Source organism: Eretmochelys imbricata, chromosome 8 (assembly GCF_965152235.1).
Source record: "Eretmochelys imbricata isolate rEreImb1 chromosome 8, rEreImb1.hap1, whole genome shotgun sequence".
NCBI lineage: Eukaryota > Metazoa > Chordata > Testudines > Cheloniidae > Eretmochelys > Eretmochelys imbricata.
Window position 1 is genome coordinate 82,885,425 of NC_135579.1, and position 19,487 is coordinate 82,904,911.

The 19,487-nt window shown below is 44.1% G+C and overlaps 1 protein-coding gene across 2 annotated transcripts in view; it reads right to left on the reverse strand.

Moving 5' to 3' along the window:
* Positions 1-7,478: 7,478 nt before the first annotated feature.
* LOC144268830 (interferon-induced protein 44-like) overlaps positions 7,479-19,487 on the reverse strand; it is a 29,911-nt gene continuing 17,902 nt past the window's right edge. For both annotated transcript variants that reach the window (XM_077824084.1, XM_077824085.1), the window contains exons 6-8: positions 17,082-17,253; positions 10,248-10,348; positions 7,479-8,007 (exon numbers count right to left, since the gene is read on the reverse strand). In XM_077824084.1, the coding sequence (XP_077680210.1) occupies positions 7,819-8,007; positions 10,248-10,348; positions 17,082-17,253 (462 nt within the window). In that variant the 3' untranslated portion in view covers positions 7,479-7,818. The remainder of the gene's footprint in view (positions 8,008-10,247; positions 10,349-17,081; positions 17,254-19,487) is intronic.

Here is a 19,487-nt window from a genome sequence, read left to right on the forward strand (position 1 = left end):
ACAGCCCTCGCTGTTCACACAGTTCTTCTGTTTCTTGGTGAGTTTCTTTGTTCATCTGACTTTTCTGCTGCTTTATTCATCATATACTGACTTTTGTTCTATTCCCTTTATCCACAATAAACAAACAGAAAATATAAAAGCTGTAATCTTGTACTTTGCTCCCTCACTTTTGAATCTGTTATAGTGTGTTTTGCAAGTGTTTGGAGCCTGAATCTCGGTTTGCTGATTTTTTTGGGTGCAGCAGCTGTAACGAGTATACCATTGACATTTTGGGGCCCTGCCAGACCACTGAGTGGTTCTCACCCCTCTATTCTTTATTTTCGTTTGCACTTGTGTAATGAAATGAGGGCTGGAAGAATGCCGTAGGCCTGAGAGTCTGTGAAGTCCTAAAATCTAATCCTGGCACTAACACTGACTTGCAATGTGGCCTTGGGCAAATCTAGTGGTCTTTCAGCCTCATTTTCTCCAGCTCCAGATAACAATATCTACCTACTGCACAGAGTTAATAATACATAGATATTAATATTTATTCTTGTATACGTTACACAATTTAGTCCATGAAGATAGAAATTAAGGTATTTTTCCAATAGGTCTCATTACCAAATGCGGTATATTTTAATGATAAGAAAAGGGCTTGTAGTTTCAGGATTCAGCACATTTTAAAATGAGGCATTTGGAGAAATCAAAACAGCATGTCTGATTTTCTTGTGTTGAGTTTTGATTAAAACTGACCTCTTCGTAATGAGTCGAAATGATTTAGATCATCTTAAAATAAAGTCAAAGAGAGAAAAGATTGATCTAAACAGATTCTTTTCATTCCTGAACAAAGGTGATAAACAGTTTGGACCAATCAGATGCTTCTATTAGGGTCCTGTTGATTCATTAGTTTGAAAGGACACCGGGTGTCATTTGGGGAAAGTATGATATTATACTGCAGCCAGCGACAAGGAATCCAGGATAGCAGGAGAGGAAGAAAAAGTTAAGATCAGGTTGCTGCTGGAAATTAAATGGCTACACTTCATTATAAGAACTTCAAAAAATAATGAGTGAAATCGCAGCCCCATTGTAGTCAATGACAAAACTCCCATTTATCTTAATGGAGCCAGGATTTCGCTCCATGTTTGAACAAGTGGTTAGTGAGTAAACTAAAAAACAAATGTGCTTCATGTAACTAAAGTACAACTGATGAATGAGAGACCAGGGGAATCCACAAAGTGGAGGGCTTGGTGCTAAAACAGGAAACAGGGCACAATGTTGAAGAAGGGAACGCCTTTTCACATTGAATTTTCAAGTCTCTCATGCCATCTACTGACTCTTTTGATTATTAACAATGGTTTAAAGCCTCCTCCTCCTGGTTTATTTATACGTTTGTAAACATTCCAGAAAGTTTTAAGTGAATTACTGCCCTCTTTGTTTCAACCCCAAAAATACTCTTTCTTTGTATAAGTGCATTATAGTACTGAGCCTTTGTAAACTCCATTTTCCATTGTCTCTGGAGGTTAAAGATATTGCCTAAGCCACTCTCACTCCTGTTATTGCTGCATAAGTGCTGATTACATTACTAGCAGGGCTGGGAGAACAGTTTACTGAGAAAATCCAAAGCTGTTCAAAAACAGCAAATATGGCTTTCCTGGACTCAACATAGGAAAGTTATTTTTGGGTACCTACAAACATCTGAATTCACCAAAAATAACTTTTGTCTGCTTCTTCCAACAGTTCACTTAACTGTAATTTACAGTGGATATTCATTTGTCCCAGTATCCTTCATTACTTTTAGATGGAGTGTAAGAAGCAGAAATTGTATTCACAGATAGACAGGATTACAACAGATACCATTATTACCTTAAACCTATTTTTTACCTATTTTAATTTCATTAGTTTACCAATGCATTCTCCTGCTTGACTCACCGAGACATAATGAATGTCAATTTTTAATGCTGTTTCAACCAGACAGCAACTACGCACTGACGGCCCCTCCTATACAGAGTATGCAAAAAGTCATTCAGACCTTACAGCAGTTCCTAATAGAAGCCATTCATTAAACTTTAATAGTTAAATTCGATCTCGTGTTAAAATGTTTGTCTGCCAAAGCCTATGGAATTTTATAGCCTTATCTGTCTCTCCTGACTGTGCTATTCACTTGTAATCATTTTTCCTTTGGTTTATGATTGTAAACAGTTCCTTGCTTACGCTGGGGACCAGATCCTTTGCTGCAGTGGAATTACATCAATTCACATCAGCTGAGTAGCTGATCCCATATTTTTTAAAAATACACACCCTCTTTCTCTTTCCCTTTCCTCTCTACCTAGAATTATATTAAAATTGTTTTCATTGTGGTTTAATGTCCACATTGTTTTTGCAGAATTCATTGTCCACCCTGCCATAGTGGGGCCAAAACTCCTTGGATCCTTGCCCAGCATGGAGTGGATTGGGAGGAGGGATGCTCAGGTGGTGATGAGTGGGCGGAAGGAGGGAGCATACCATCTCCATGCATTGTCTCCTCTGAGATTCCACACCAAAACTTATGCTGCTTCAAGTCCATGGCAGAATGGCTCCACTGGGGCGGCGTTGTTATGGAGCCAATTTGGGGTTAAGACACGCAGAGACACTCTGACAGCACAGAACCTCTACAGATTGTTCTGGGATACACTGACTCTCTCTAATGTAATCAAGGAAAAACAAACCCAGAGACAGAAAGTCTGTCTATAGGCCAGTTGCAATGGGAAACTAGCTCCTTCCCCAATTGGCCTTATGATTTTATTATTCCTTGTTCTTCCTCCATGTTGTGTCTTTCCTTTAATTAAATTGTAAGCTCTTTGGGGCAAAAACAAGTCTGTGTTTGAACAATGGGGTCCTGATTGGAGCCTGTGGGTGTTTCTGTAACAGGTCTGGGGAAGGCAGTATGCTAAATCAGATATAGTATTTTTTCCCTCTGCCTGTATTGTAGCTTCTCTCTCTACTGCAGTAGAGACCAGAGTGTAGTCTTTTCAGCACTTTCATATATGTGTATTCCCACAAATATCATACAGAGTTAAATCTCTGATAGAAGGTCAGTGACACAAAATCTCAGAAGGAAAACATTTACTAAATAAATCTATATATGACTACATCATAGTTACTTACAGTCCTTGAAACAAGTGTGAATATTGGCAATAAGAAATCTTTTAAAGACAACACTTTCAGTAGGGTTTCCCCCAAGTTTTAGTACTTGTGGCTATCAACTTAAAATGTAAAATAGTTATGTGCATACACTCCCCTCGGACTCTTCCTCTGAGAGGATTTACTCTTCTCAGTGGCATAGTGTCCAAACCCGCTGTAGGTCACATCAGTTCCTCAAAGAGTGATAGTCCCACAGTCTCCTTCAGACTCCCCTCAGGTATTTGCAATGACAGTCTGCAATTTGCACAGCCTGCAGCATTTCTAGCAGTGCAGTTGGGTGAGGGAGCCAACAGACAGCCTAAGACCCTGGAATACAAACCTTACAGCAGAACTTTTTGGTCCTTGCACTGCTCCAGCACTGCATCCTCCCTCTCCTCCTATTTATAAATTACGACTCCTCCCCATGAGTTGCTATTGGGCTGCCATTGTTTACTCTCTCAGGGACTCCGGATATGCCCTGCCTGGGTGCTTAACCACAACAGAAATCATCTAAATAGCTTCAAATAGCTAATAAGCAAGCCTAGTGCCCACCACCCAATTTTTGGATGAAACTGGCCCATCCAGCAGAGTCACTCTGCCCAGCTCCAGCAAGTCTTCACACTGAGGCCCCAAAACAAAACAAACAAAACAACTAAGTATCCTTGCCCCAGTTTCTTTCTTTATTTGCACCACTACTCATATACTCAAGAATTGGATCACAGGCTTTTCAGACCCACATCCCCAATGATATTTAGGCACCTATCTGCCCCCTGTAGGTTCTGAAGTCCACCATTTAAGGAGGGAGTCACAAAGGAGCTTAGGTACCTACCAGAGTTAGGAACCTACATAGCTTTGTGAATCCCATCCTTAGGCTCCACCGCTATTTTCTAAACCAGCACTCACATTCCACCTAACCCCATAGATACCTAAGTCCCCTAGGCACCTAAGTTTCTACCAGTTGGTATTCACAAACCTCCCATAGCCCTGACTGCCCCATGGCTAACAAGCTGCTCAGAGACTTAGCTGAAGCTGAAAGCCTTGGAGGCCCCAAAGTGGGATTCTGAAACCAGACCAGACATGTCAATAGGGTACAATCCTTTAGGTGTGCTTTGAGAGACCCCACAGCAGAAGGGCCAGACGCAGGCCCCCAAAAGGCAGATGGGCAGCACAACACCCACACAAGACAGCAGGGACACAGGGAAATGTAGGGTGAGTATGAGAGCAGTATCGAGCATTAGCAGGAGACACTGAAAGAGAGATACTGTTTCAGCTGCCAGGGCATGGGCTACCTAGGAACTAAGCTAGGTCAGCTGCTTAACTACAGAAGAGAGTTCACGACTCAGGATCCCAAATGGAGGGAGGATCTATATCTGGCTTGTCAGCCAGGCGGCCCATGTTAGGTGCCTAAGCCCTCCTCCTTCTACCCCTTACTTCAGCATTTCACTCCTCGCTAACTTAGGTGGCTTCCCAGTCAGTTTGCCGGTTTCTGAGAATGCATTTCTGGGTCACCTGCCCCTCCCTGTGTGCTTAGCTGGAGGTTGAGGAGTCCACTAGGCAGCAGTCTACCTAGGAGTTAGGCATTGCAGTACTGACTGGAGCCACCCCTATGTACCTTTGAGTTTCTGGGCCTCCATCTCTTCCACTTAGAAGACACATTTATGACCTTTGGAATCTTCTTCTGAATCAAACATATTTTAAAACACATTGCTGATGGGAAATACTTGGAGATACTGGGTAGTCCCTCTCCCCCACTTTTGTATTTTTTCCCCTATGCATCTCCTCATATTTGCAAATATTTACACCTCACTCTTTATTATGGCCATAACATGAAATAATAATATGCAGTATTTCATTGTGGTTGCACCCTCTTCCCTTTCATGGTGAGCAACTAACTCTACAATTGTAGCTGCTATTGTTTTCATGTTTTCTTTGTCCTCCTGGCCTCAGCAATTTCCTGTGACAAATGAGCTCCACTGTCCAGTTATGTGTTGGGTGCAGAAGTATTTCCTTTTATCGGTTTTATATCTGATGCCTTTCAGTAAAATTGAATATCCCCTTCTTCTTGTGTTATGAGACCATGAGAACAGAAGTTCCCAATCTAACTTCTCCATACTATTCATTATTGTATATACATTTATCATGCCCCCTCTTATTTGTCTCCCTTCTTAGGTAAGCAATCACACTCTTTTCAATCACTCTTCCTAAGAGAGTTTTTCTAGGGCCTGGATCATTTCTTCTCATGTCTGAATCTTCTCTAATTCAGCAATGTCTGTTCTGAGATGAGGTGACAGGATTCCAGATGAGACACAGCACTGCTTCATATAATGGCATTATAATATTCCCCGTATTATTCATTCTCTCTTCCTTACAAATCTTAAAATTGTATTTGATTTTTGACTGCAGCTGCACCTTGAGCAGAAGTCTTCATTGTACTGTCTACATTAGCAATTATATAACCCACAGTTTGGTGTGTGTTACACATCCCCCTCCGAGCTACAAAGGATGTGAGTTTGTTACAGCTTCCAGATATAAATTTAATTCTTTAGTTCATGCTACAGAGGCTGACACTTTTAGCATTGGAAGTCCCTCATCACAACCAACATGGCTGTCATCACACTGTAATGTAGAACGTGTACAACACTGTAGGCAATTCACTCTAAGACACTGAAGACAGTGGGGAAAAAAAGGCTTGATGAAAAATTCTTTTACCTAACTGGATCAATTGGTGTTTCGCATACAGCAGATCAGCTGGGATTCACCCACAATCAGCCCCTGAAGAGAGCTTCCAAATGTTAATCTCCAGGCTAAATCTTACCAAAGCACTCTAAGAATTGCTCCAGCTTCTTCCCTTCTCTCTCAGTGTTTGTGTAGAGTTAACACCGCTGAAATTGTTAAACAGCAGCTTCTCTCCTCAACATCAGCACATGAGCTAGAAAATGACAAAAGAGCCCCAACTGCAGAACTATTAGCTGATCTTCTTAAATGATGCATGAAAAACGGAATACACACACACTGATGCTGATACACTAGTCTGATTCTACTTGGCTAGAAATTGCAATAAAAATTGTTTTATATGGTACACTGAGGAAAGGTGACATAAAAGCCCTGAAAAATGCTTCATTGCAACTCAACAACTATTTGGTTTCATTTTTTTCCCCAAGAGGTTCTGATTTACCTCAAAAGATCTTTGAAGTTCACTTATATCTTGTTTTTCCATTTTGTTAAGCATTTCAGTATGCTACTTGTGGGATGTAATACTCTTTTAGTGTGTTTTTACTATTGGCCTCCTAAAGACAAGGTTGGACTGAGGTAGCTATATATGTTTATCCCACTAAAGCATATTTTATAAATACATTCTGACAGCAAAATATCAGGAGATGTAAAGAGGCCCTCCCATACTCCCGTCCCATCACCTGCTGTTGTCTTATGATGGAGAGACCTGGTGGCTTGTTATATGCCTCTGCTTCTTTGGCAGAGGGGCCGCTGGATGGTAGTCTTGTTCACATAGGACTTGGATCAATGGGTAATAAAAATTCCTCACCAAATAGTTGTGTGCTCACAGAAAAGAAAATAATAAAGAATTGAATCATAGGTCAGGCAAGAGGGTAAAATAAAATCCTGTCCCATAGTCTTTTCTAAAGCATCTTTATGTAGCACTGTTTTCTAGAAATGCATATTTTGTAACTGTCAGCCACTAGAGGGCAAACTGGACTAAGTCAAGGGAGGTGGTGGAATCTCCATGCTTAGAGGTTTTTAAGGCCCAGCTTGACAAAGTCCTGCCTGGGCTAATTTAGTTGGTGTTGGTCCTACTTTGAGTAGGGGGTTGCCTACATGACCGTCTGAGGTCTCTTCCAACTCTAATCTTCTATGATTCAATAAAAAGAAAATAAATCCTTGCCCAATAACATGGATTGCTCAATTTTAATTATGGTCTATTGTATAGGAAGGAGCCCTTCCCGCCAACTATACCTGCAGGGAACCACATACCAGCCATACCAACTCTTTCTATTGCTACCATTGCATTTGATATTACATCTCATCATGGATCTAATCCAAACTCTGTTCTCAAGTACTCGAGTGCAAATCTGAAGTAATTGCTGGTGTCAATAGAGATACAGCAGTGTTTAACCAGTGTAAGCAAGAAGAAAAGTAGGTCCCTTGTGTCTCTGTCTCACCTCTTCTCATGAACTTTAAGGCCAAAAGGGACTATTATGATCATGTAGGCTCACCTCCTGCACATCACAAGCCACAGAATCTCACCCATCCACTCCTGCAATAGGCCCACAACCTCTGGCTGAGTTATTGAAATCCCAAACCTGGATGAAGAAAAGTGATTGAAAAAGTGCTTAGAGTAATTTATTTTTCCATTAATCTAACAAAAGTTTTACAACCTACTGTTTCAATTACTTTTTAAATGGAGAAGAGTAAGAATGTGGAATGTTTAATAAAGGGTTCCCACCTTGAAAGCTCGAGAATCTATTCTCCCCATGATGCATGCAAGAATACCATTAATCTTACGAACGCAGTAACAAGATATCGAACCATTGAGCCAAATTCACCATGGGCATAAGAAAGTACACCTCCACTGAAGTCAATGGAGTTGCATCTGCTTAGGGCAGCAATAAATTTGACTTCTGGTGCCAGCACATAAAATATCCAGTGTCACAGGTAAACATCAGGTTAGGGCTCTTTCTCTGGCTTCTCAAAAGGGAAATTGTCAAGGTAGCTTTCTGCTAAACGTATAAGCTGCCTCGCTGCGGAAAGTAACAGGATGTCAACATCACACGAAAGATCCAACTCGGAGCAGTAGTTTTTAACAGGTACAATCTGAGCAAGAGGGATTCCAAGTTTCTCTGCAGTTATCCGCATCTGTAGAAAAGGCACAAAATGGATTATCCTAAAGAGCGCCCTGACTATTTTTCAATCTTTCTGTTCCTTGAGGAAGCTAGGCAAAAGCTTCAAGTATTTTCACAGATATCGTTTGGTGAGATTAAAAGTGGAAGATATTTTAGTTCTTCAAACTTCCTTATACTGAAGGCATAACCACTTTCACATCATAGCCATCCTGCCACTGAAGTGGCAACTACATTTTGATGCAGTCACAGTTCAAGGCCGTATTAACTATATTTTATGCTTCTTTAGCAAATTCACTGATAGAAACTGACTGGGTAAACTGCCCTGGAGGCCAAAACCCTCTATTTAATCTCAGAGGTGATACCCAGGACACAGGGCTATTTTTCCGCCATTACGACCTAGAGAGAACATTACTAAGGATTCATCTCTGGTATAATTCCACTTAAGTCCATATTTGGCCTTTCTAGATACAGGGGGATATATTCTCTGGGCCAACCCAATTCCTTTGTACTGGATTTTGGTCATAACTAGACAGTTAAGATTCTAATGAGAATAGCTCTTTGCTGGTATAAAACTGATACAAGTTAGCTCCTTTAGAACCATGCTTCCGCACACATCCTGACCCAGCGTCGTGTGAGATGTAGGAGCATGGGGAGCATGTCAGAGGCAGGGACGGACCAAGGCAGAGCTCTGCTTTGCTATGCTGAGCCTCTAAACCATGGTTCACACTGGGGCCAGCCCACAGCGTCAGGGAACTGCACTCAGCTACCTGACAGCCCTTACCCATGTGATTAACAGTTTTCAGATACAGGGCAGAATGTAGCCCAGGGTCAGGACTCTACTCTAGGAACTGATCCAGTCCCTTTTATCATTTCTGCTGAACAAAGCAGTCAGAACACAGTCATATCTCCTAAGCTAAATACTCCCCAAGTGGGGGAAACTTCAAATGGCATAGAGTTGGCTATTCCTCTTGGCTGGGAGATGGTCACTTGGGCCACATTTCTCAAATCAAATCAAATTGAAATCAATGGAAGTTAGGTGCCTAATACCTCTGAGAATTGCGGATGGCTAAATCAGCCCCAGGCCAGCGTCAGTATTGGGGAACTGCAAACCACCAACAGCCTCTGATTCTTCACAACTTTCCATCTTGTGTTAGCATTTATGGCTGTGCAAAGTGAGTGCAAAGTAGGTATAAAATTCAACAAAGCAAAATGGCAGCATTATACAAGCACTCTGCACAGGGTAAATATCTAGACAAGATGGAAGGTAGCAGGGAATCAAACCTTTATAGATTCTCTGAGTCTGATTCTGTCACCATGGGACAGGGGCAAGGAGTCCAAGGAGACAATTTTATGTGCTGGTCTGCATGAGCCGTGTCATGATTTAGAATAGCCTAGGGCAGTGGCTCCCAAACTTGTTCCTCCGCTTGTGCAAGGAAAGCCCCTGGCGGGCCGGGCTGGTTTGTTTACCTGCCACATCCGCAGCTTCGGCTGATTGCGGCTCCCAGTGGCTGCGGTTCACTGCTCCAGGCCAATGGGAGCTGCTGGAAGCGGCGCGGGCTGAGGGACGTACTGGCCGCCGCTTCCAACAGCTCCCATTGGCCTGGAGCAGCGAACCACAGCCACTGGGAGCCGCAATCAGCCGAAGCTGCGGACATGGCAGGTAAACAAACCGGCCCGGCCCGCCAGGGGCTTTCCCTGCACAAGCGGCAGAACAAGTCTGGGAACCACTGGCCTAAAGACTCTACAAAATTTATCCAGCAGTGTTTGCTCCCCAAAAGACAGTCTGCTTTAAAAAAAAAAAAAATCAGCAGAACAGAGTTCGCTCCCACTTCCTTCCTCCCCGAAGCTCTCTTTTTTTCAGTTTTACACCTATTCACACCAGGGGAAATATGCAGCCGGCAATTTATGGCCAGACTCCAGCTCCTTTATATGGAGTGGGGTTTCGCAAAAGAATCCGGCTCTTAATTTTTAATGAGGTTTCTGGTATCTCCACCTTTTTCTGTTACGCAATTTTATTCTTCAGAGGTGCAACTTGCAATTTTAACAAATCTTAAACCTTTTAGGGGTTAAACCAAAACCTGAGGTATTAAATTTAGTTATATTTTCAGCTTGTGCCTACAAGACCAGAATGAGAATATGTGTAGGAATATGAGAGGATGCAAGTATTGCAAACGTAGAGTATCACAGTACCTTGATTTGTTCAAGTCAACTGAGTTAATAGATAGCACCACAGTCAACAATGCCATACTTTACCTGTTTCTCAACAGCTTTGCTTTTGTACACACATTGGACGTCTTCTTCAAGAGTAGGGCAGATTTCATCCACTTTAGTTAGCAAAACCAGCTGTGGGATCCCTGTACCAAAAAAAAAAAGAGTAAGATATTATACCTAATTTCCCATCAGTTCTTCATTGCAACTGCTTCTGCTTACATAAGGTGAAAGCGTTTTTGTTTTGCACAACAGCATTCGAAAAAGATTAATTATTAAATTAATATTAACAAACAAACAAAAGAGAAAGTTACTCACCTTGCAGTAACTGAGGTTCTTCGAAATGTGTGTCCCTGTGGGTGCTCCACTCCAGGTGACAGTGCGTCCAAGCGCCATTGATCAGAGATCTTCGGTAGCAGTGCCTGGTTGGGTTGCACACGCTCAGCTGCTGTCTCGCGGTGTTGTTAGGGTCTGCCTGAGTGCGTGCATCCCGCATCACCCTCAGTTCCTTCTCTACTGTAGAGTTGTCTGATGAGTACTCCAAAGTAGAGGAGAGGAGATGTGGAGCACCCACAGGGACATACATCTCAAAGAACCTCAGTTACTGCAAGGTGAGTAACTTTCTCTTCTTCTTCAAGTGCTGTCCCTGTGGGTGCTCCACTCCAGGTGAATGTGAAACAGTACCCACTATGGTTGGTTGGATTTTGGAGTTGCGTGAGGGACAACGGTAGATAGTACCGTATGGCCGACTGTGGTGTCTGCTGTGGTATCCCGTGTGATGGCATAATGTTTGGCAAATGTGTGGTCAGATGTCCACATGGCCGCCTTGCATATGTCTGTAATAGGTACATTGTGAAGGAAGGCAATGGATGTTGACATTGCTCTAGTAGAATGAGTCCTAACACTCTCTGGTGGTTAAACATTCTGGTTCTGATAGCAGGATCTGATGCAGTCCAAGATCCACTTGGAGAGTCTTTGCTTAGAAATAGCCTCACTCTTTGATCTCTCGGTAGGAGAGACAAATAGCCTAGGGGATTTACGAAATGATTTAGTTCTGTCAAGACAGAATGCAAGAGCCCGTCGAACGTCAGGGGTATGTAATGCCACTTCCTATGGAGTCGTGTGAGGCTTGGGATGGAATACATGTAAGTGTACTGGCTGGTTAAAGTGGAAGGTAGACACCACCTTGGGGAGGAATTTGGGGTTGGGTCGCATAGTAACCTTGTCTTTAGAGAAAATGGTGTAGGGAGGGTAGGCCATCAGGGCGCTTATTTCACCAACCCTTCTCGTTGACGTTATGGCAACCAAGAAAGCCACTTTCATGGACATGTGGAGCAGGGATGAGGTGGCCAGGGACTCAAAAGGGGGTTTCATAAGAGCGTGGAGAACTAGGTTGAGACTCCAGGAGGTTACTGGTGAATGAATCTCAGGGTAGAGATGTTGCAGGCCAGTGAGGAAGCGTTTCACGGTAGGGTGGGCGAAAAGTGAATAGCCGTCCAGAGTGTCATGGAAGGTGGTAATGACCATAAAGTGTACTCTGATAGAACTGAGCGAAAGCCCGTCCTGTTTTAGTTCGAAAAGATAGTCTCATATGTCAGGGAGGGTTGTAGTCTGGGGTGTCAGGCATCTGTGTAAGCACCAGATGGAGAAGCGTTTCCACTTTTGCAGGTAAGCCTTATGAGTGGAGTCCCTTCTACCATGCAGGAGGATGTGTTGGACCTGTTCCAAGCAGGTAATTCATGGGACTGAAACCACGAAGGAATCATGCCGTCAGATGGAGTTTCCGGAGCTGCAGATGAAGAAGCCGACTGCGGTTCTGGGACAGGAGATCTGGTCTGTCGGGGAGAGTCCGGGGAGGATGGATGGACATGCGTAGCAGGTAAGGATACCATGTCTGTCTGGGCCAAGCTGGGGCAATAAGTATGACCTGGGCCTTGTCCTCTGTGAGCTTGCGCAGAACCCTGTGTATCAGTGGAATTGGTGGAAAAGCGTACCTGAGGGAGCTATTCCAAGGAATGAGGAACGCATCCCCTAGAGATGCATTTCCGAGTCCCACTCTGGAGCAAAATAGATGGCATTTGCGGTTTTGAGGAGTGGCAAACAGGTCTATCGATGGAGTGCCCCAGTGGGAGAAGAGCTTTCGGAGTATCATGGATGTAATTCCCATTCGCGTTCTTCGGAGAAGTGTCTGCTGAGTGTGAGATTGATGTGCAGATGCATCTCTGATAGGGACCAGCGGCCCTGTGCCTTGTGGTCACCTAGGTGCACTCCCCAACCTATCACGGAAGCGTCCATGGTCAGCATGAGTACTGGGGAGTGTGGATGGAAGGGAAAACCCGTGCATAGGTTCTCTGGTTTTGTCCACCAATGTAGGGAGGCCAATACGTTTGGTGGCGGAGTCAGAGTTATGCAGAAACTGTGTCTGTTGGGTGTGTAGCTGGAATTGAGCCAACCCCAAAGGCATCTCATGTGCAGCCTGCTGTATTTGACCATGAAGGTGGTGGCTGCCATGTGACCAAGAAGCTGAAGGCAGGTCCATGTCTGTATTCTGGGGCAAACAGAGATCGTGCGTATGAGATGCGTAATAGTGAGGAATCTGTTGTGTGGAAATGAGGCTCTGATTCGAATGGAGTCCAGGAGAGCTCCAATTAACTCTATCTGCTGTGTAGGTATTAGGGTGGATTTTTGGAAATTTATTTGCAAGCCTAGACTGTAGAAAAGGGAGATGGTAAAGTTTGTCGCTTTTAACATCTCATCGTAGGAGCTGGCTTTGATAAGGCAGTTGTCTAAGTAGGGGGAAAGTATAATCCCGTGTTTGTGGAGGTGGGCTATAACTACAGCTAGGGTCTTGGAGAATACCCGTGGTGCTGTGGAGAGACCGAATGGAAGTACTCTGTATTTAAAGTAGTCGTGTCCGAGCATGAATCGCAGGAAGCACCTGTGTGCTGGATGAATGGATATATGGAAATAGTCATCTTGTAGGTCGAGGGCTGTGAACCAGTCCCCTTGTTCCAGCATGGGTATTATTGTGCCCAATGTGACCATCTTGAATTTTTGTACACATACAAACTAGCTCAGTCGGCGTAGGTCTAAAATAGGCCTTTCTTTTGGGTAAGAAAGTAGTGGGAGTAGAACCCTTTTCCCCCAATGTTGCATCAGTACATGTTCAACTGCACCTAGATGGAGAAGATGCTTGTGAGAGGGGTCTCTGAGAAGGGACGGGGAAGGGGAAAGGGTGGGCGGGGAAGATAAGAAAGGGATGGAGTAACCTGACTGAACTATTTCCAGGACCCAGCGGTTCTGCGTGATCTGTTGCCAGACATGGTGGAAAGCCTGGAGGCGGAAGCCAAATGGGCAAATAGGCGGCAGAGTGAAGGGGTGGTCGTGCAAACGCCCGACCAGCACTTCAAAATTGCTGTTTGTTACCCGATGGGTGGGAAGTAGTTGGCTGTGCCTGGTTTTGCCTGCACCTAGGAGGTCTGTTGTGGTTTCTCCCAGTGTCATACAGTCTGGACTGGGGTCGGTGATATTGTTGTGCTCGGGGCCTCTGATAAGGTTGATACCGTGGTCTCCTGGGGATGGATGGGTATATGCCCCATGTGCGCAAAGTGACTCTAGAGTCTTTCATAGTGTGAAGGACTTCATCGTTTTTTTTGGAAAAGAGTTTATCTTTGTCAAAGGGGAGATCCTCCTCTTTGGTCTCCAAATCTTTGGGGATACCGGATGCCGAGAGCCAGGAAGACCTGCACATCACCACTGCAGTGGCAGTGGTGTGCGCTGCTGTATCAGCCATGTCCATGGACGCTTGTAGTGTCATCCTAGACACCAACTGACCCTGGACAAGGACTGACTTGAAGTCCACTCTCCTGTCCTCGTCCAGGGTCAGTTGGTGTCTAGGATGACACTACAAGCGTCCATACATGGGACGAAAAATCAAAGAGCTTGTTGTAGTTGTCATAGCCATAGCTTGCAAGAAGGGTGGAATAATTTGCAATTCTAAATTGTAAAGTAGAAGAGGTATAAACCTTGCAGCCCAGGAGGTCAAGGCGTTTGAGGTCCTTGTCCTGTAGAGTGGGCCGGTGGTGTGGCTCCTTTGTTCTCTGCGTCGCTGCATCCACCACAAGAGAATTGGGTTGTGGGTGGGAAAATAAGAAATCAACCTCCCTCGCGGGCACGTAGTATTCACATTCAGCTTTCCTGCATGTTGGTGGGATGGAGGCAGGGGTCTGCCAGAGAGTATCAGCTGGTTCTAGGAGAGCTTCATTTATGGGTAGTGCGATCTTTGAGGGTGCAGACGGTTGGAGGATTTTGAGGAGTCTATGTTGTGTTTCCTGGACTTCCTCCAAAGGGATGTCCTGGCTGCATGCCACGCTCTTGAAAAGTTCCTGGAATTGCTTAAAGTCGTCCACGTTCTGTGGAGGTGGAGGCATGAGGGCGTCTTCTGCGGCTGATGGCGAGGCAGGAGCCAGTAAATCCGGGAAGGGTTCATAGCCCACCTCTTCAAGAGGGGGTTCAGGAGCTCTAGATGTTGATGGAGCTGGGGATATAGGCGTACAATGAGCTTGCAGTCTGGTAGAAGGGGTGCAAGGAGGAGTGGTGGCAGGAGCCAACCACGGGTACCACTGAGGCCAGGGCACAGGGTAGGAAAAGTTGGGTCCTGGCCACTGGGGGACAAAGTAGGGAAACTGAGGCTGATTCTTATGATGCGCCATGTCTTGGGGTATGTATGGCTCCAGTGGATGGGGAAACTCAGACGGGGAGAACTCTGGTTGCTGCTGTGTGTTGTTCTCACTATCAGTGAAAGTAGCCAGGTGAGGTGGTGAGAGCTGCTGTTCAAACAGTGAGTGCTCCGTGTGTAGGAGTGGAAAGTCAGGCTCAGGGGCCGCAGAGATATCCTGCTGATGCAGGAATTGTTGCTGCTCCCTAGGCTGGTGTGCTGCGGAGCGTGGAGTGTGAGTGGCAGCCCGAAGTGATTTCAGTTTCACTTTTGTAGGAGCCGTGAAACGTTTGTTAGAGCCCCGCAGGAGGTCTGAATCTGCTCCGGGGGTGCTTGTCGGCACCGGGGTGGAATGCATTGCCAGCACCAGGTCCATTGTCGGTGCTGGCAGGACCGGTCCTGAGGAGAGCTTCCTCCTGAGGGAAGTCTGCTTTTGCACCCCGTGTGAGTTGCTGCTGAAGTGCTGGGGCGGTCAGAGTTGCCTGCTCTCGGCACTGACAGCACCAAGGGTAAAGACCTTGCAAGAGTTCTTTTACCCTTTTGAGTGTCTCTGAGAGGAGACATTAGTGCTTCCTGCCTCTTCGTGTGAGAGGGTGAAGCCGGGCTCCCGGTCGGTTCTGACCTGGCAGGGGAGCATGAGGGAGAGGGTTTACTGCCCTTCTCCATAGGCAGCTGCAGAGCTTTCTCCTTGAGAAGCATTTTTAGCCGCAAGTCTCTATCAAGGTGAGCTCTAGTTTTTAAGTTGGTGCAGTGGAGACACTTCGCAGGTACGTGTGTCTCACCAAGACATTTAACGCAGAGTGAGTGCCCGTCTGACTGCAGCATAGACTCCTTGCAGGAGCCACATTTCTTAAAGCCTGGCGACCGCGGCATAATGAAAGTATGAGCGGCCGGGGAAGTCTCAACAAGAGACTCACTTGAGGGGGGAAAAAAATATTATTTTTTAAACTAACGAACTCTGCTAAAGGAAAGGGAGAACTGGGAAATGGCTAGCTAACTATTTCTATTTTTCTCTACTTATTTCCTACGGTATCCCAGGAAGAGATGAGCACTGCCCCGAGTCCCGTCTTCAGCCAAGGACGGTTGAGAAAGAACTGAGGGGGGTGTGGGACGCGCGCACTCAGGCATACCCTAACGACGCCACGAGACAGCAGCTGAGCGCGTGCGTCCTGACCAGGCACTGCTACCGAAGATCTCCGATCAACGGCGCCGTCACCTGGAGTGGAGCACCCACAGGGACAGCACTCAAAGAAGAATGATTATTATTCTATCAGTATAGGAGACACTACACTTAATGACTCACTGATCTCATTGGGAAGATTGCCAGGGCTGAGATTCAGTGCAATGAATTCAAAGTGACTCACAACAAGGGTCTCCAAAAACATGGCACACCTAGCTGAGTTCAGTAGCACAACTGGGGCCTGCTTTCACCCCCGTAGGTTGTGTCTCTATCTATTGCCTCCTATCGAAGGGACTCATATCACCTGGAGAGAAAATCAGGTCCCAGGTATTGTGTCCAAACATAACCACAGGAGCTAATGACGTAAACTGGCATTCACAAATATAAGAATCCTATTCTTGAGGGTTTTTTTCACTTTTTGTTGCTTCCCGTCTTCACTGCAGCTGCTAAATGAATCAATCTTACCTTTACTCCCTTTTTAAAAGGTTTTAATGCCTTGGATTATATGTATTTTAAAGTAATTAATGAAATCACAATGAATATTTCCTGAGAAGATGTATTCCTAGAAGCGTAGCGCACAGCTCTGTTTCGCCGGGGGCCTGTGTCAACAGCAGGACTCTGCTGTACTGAGGAGAAGAAACTCAATAGTGCACATTGGAAAACCAAAGAGTAGAGAACAACAGAGGTGATCAGGAATTCCTCTATTCTCCCATCAACACCAGAGCCCATTGCAGTTCCCATATTTCCATCAGTCTGGGGGCCTGTCCCTCCAGAGTACATTAATCCAGCTCAGAGAGCAAGCCAGCATGTAAACCTCAAAAGCAATAAGTGTCAATTTCTCCTCCCACACCAAGGATAAGCATGGCTCCTAGCAGTACTTCAGGCCCCTAATGATCCAAGGTGCTCACACTTGCAAGTCAGATCCCCTCCTGGGCGTGCCCACTTCATTCAGTTCTATGATATTAGGAGACATAAAACATACCAAACTGGTTCACTTTTCTTCGAAGCTGTTTCAGCTTCTCTTCCAGTTTCTCAGGGAGAATCTCAATTTTGCACCCATCAATAACAAATGCAACACAATGAATCTGATCCTTCAGAGAAGGGGTCTTGACATAGCCTGGAGAATCTGAACGAAGGGTGGCAGCTGGATTAAACTGCAAAGAAATTTTTTTATAATAATAAGTGGCACTTCTGAAGACCTGGAGATTCAAAGGGCTGTACAAACACTGATTCTCACAATACCTCTTTGGAGCAGGAAGACAAGTATTATTATCTCATTTTACAGAGAGGAATACTGATATGCAGAGATGTGAAATGATTTACCCAGACTCAAAAAGGGAGTGGTCAAGTCAGGATTAAAAATCAGGATTTCCTGATTCCCAGTCTCATACTCATTCTTCCAGATAGAGAGCCAGATTCTGATCTCTGTTATTGTAAACGTGTGTAAATCCAGAGTCGCTCCTTTGGAGTCAACAGAGTTCTTCTGAATTTATATCCCTTGTGGCAAAGTAATAATGAAACCAAAAGGAATCTCTTGAAAATAAAGAGGATTCACGAGATATTCCGTGTGTGTGTGTACACACACCCATACATACACACACACACCATTGACTATCCCTACTATAGAGTTTTTGATCACACTTTTTATTAAGGTTCCATCTATAAAGCATTAATAAATTATTAACAGATGTTTTAATCAATGGTTAATCGATTGTTGTCGAGTCCATCAAAAATTTACCCATAACTATGGCTTATACATCTACTGATGTGCTGTCATAAATATAAAGGGAAGGGTAAACCCCTTTGAAATCCCTCCTGGCCAGGGGAAAGCTCCTCTCACCTGTAAAGGGTTAAGAAGCTAAAGGTAACCTCGCTGGCACCTGACCAAAATGACCAATGAGGAGACAAGATACTTTCAAAAGCTGGGAGGAGGGAGAGAAACAAAGGGTCTGGGTCTGTCTGTAGTCGTCTTGGCCGGGGATAGACCAGGAATGGAGTCTTAGAACTTTTAGTAAGTAATCTAGCTAGGTATGTGTTAGATTATGATTTCTTTAAATGGCTGAGAAAAGAATTGTGCTGAATAGAATAGCTATTTCTGTCTGTGTATCTTTTTTGTAACTTAAGGTTTTGCCTAGAGGGGTTCTCTATGTTTTTGAATCTAATTACCCCGTAAGATATCTACCACCCTGATTTTACAGGGCAGATTTCTTTATTTCTATTTACTTCTATTTTTTATTAAAAGTCTTCTTGTAAAAAACTGAATGCTTTTTCATTGTTCTCAGATCCAAGGGTTTGGGTCTGTGGTCACCTATGCAAATTGGTGAGGCTTTTTACCAAACCTTGTCCAGGAAGTGGGGTGCAAGGTTTTGGGAAGTATTTTGGGGGGAAAGACGCGTCCAAACAGCTCTTCCTCAGTAACCAGTATTAGTTTGGTGGTGGTAGCGGCCAGTCCAAGGACAACGGGTGGAATATTTTGTACCTTGGGGAAGTTTTGACCTAAGCTGGTAAAGATAAGCTTAGGAGGTTTTTCATGCAGGTCCCCACATCTGTACCCTAGAGTTCAGAGTGGGGGAGGAACCTTGACATGTGCTTATAACCATCTATACACATGCTGCTCAGTACTGTAATGTGCTTTTAACATTCTTCATTTATTACTTCTTTGTAAACCATTTATAGATGGAATTTTAATATAAAGTGGGACCAAATAAATCATGGAAAGATTGGTCTTGTGGTTAAGGCATAAAACTGCGACTCAGGAGATCTCGCTTCCAATATAACTTTCACCAAGATAATTAATCACTATTCCTCAGTTTCATATCTTTAATATTAGGTTAATAACACTTTATACCTCGCTGGGTTGTTATGAGGATTAAGTTAAGGTTTGTGAGGAGCCAAGATACTACAATGATGAGAGTCATACAACCATCTTTGCTCCTGTAACAAGCTCAGCTGATCTGGAATGGAGAATAAAAGTCTACATCTCTTGCATATTACAACAGTTAAAATTTGAAATCGTCTATAGGCAGCAGCTCTCTGCCAAGACAAAAGGCCAGGTAAGAAGGCACTGTACGAAGCCTGAATTTAGTGGAAGCTGCTCTTTACAATGTTTTAAAACAATGTTTTCTAAAAATTCAAAATTTCAAAGTTGTTTCTGCTTTACCAAACTAACCCATTCTTCATTTTTCACACAAAAAAATAATTAAAAATTGCTCATTTCCTGAAAACCAGGTTTCCAGTTAAAAAAAAATTTAGAGAATCATTTCAATAATGGAATGATTACATTTTTGCTAAAAAACTTTCAAAATATTTCCTGAAAAACTAAAAGAATTTCAAGAGATAACAGAAATTTGGGGTAGGGGCATTAAAGTCTATCTTTCTATTTAAAACA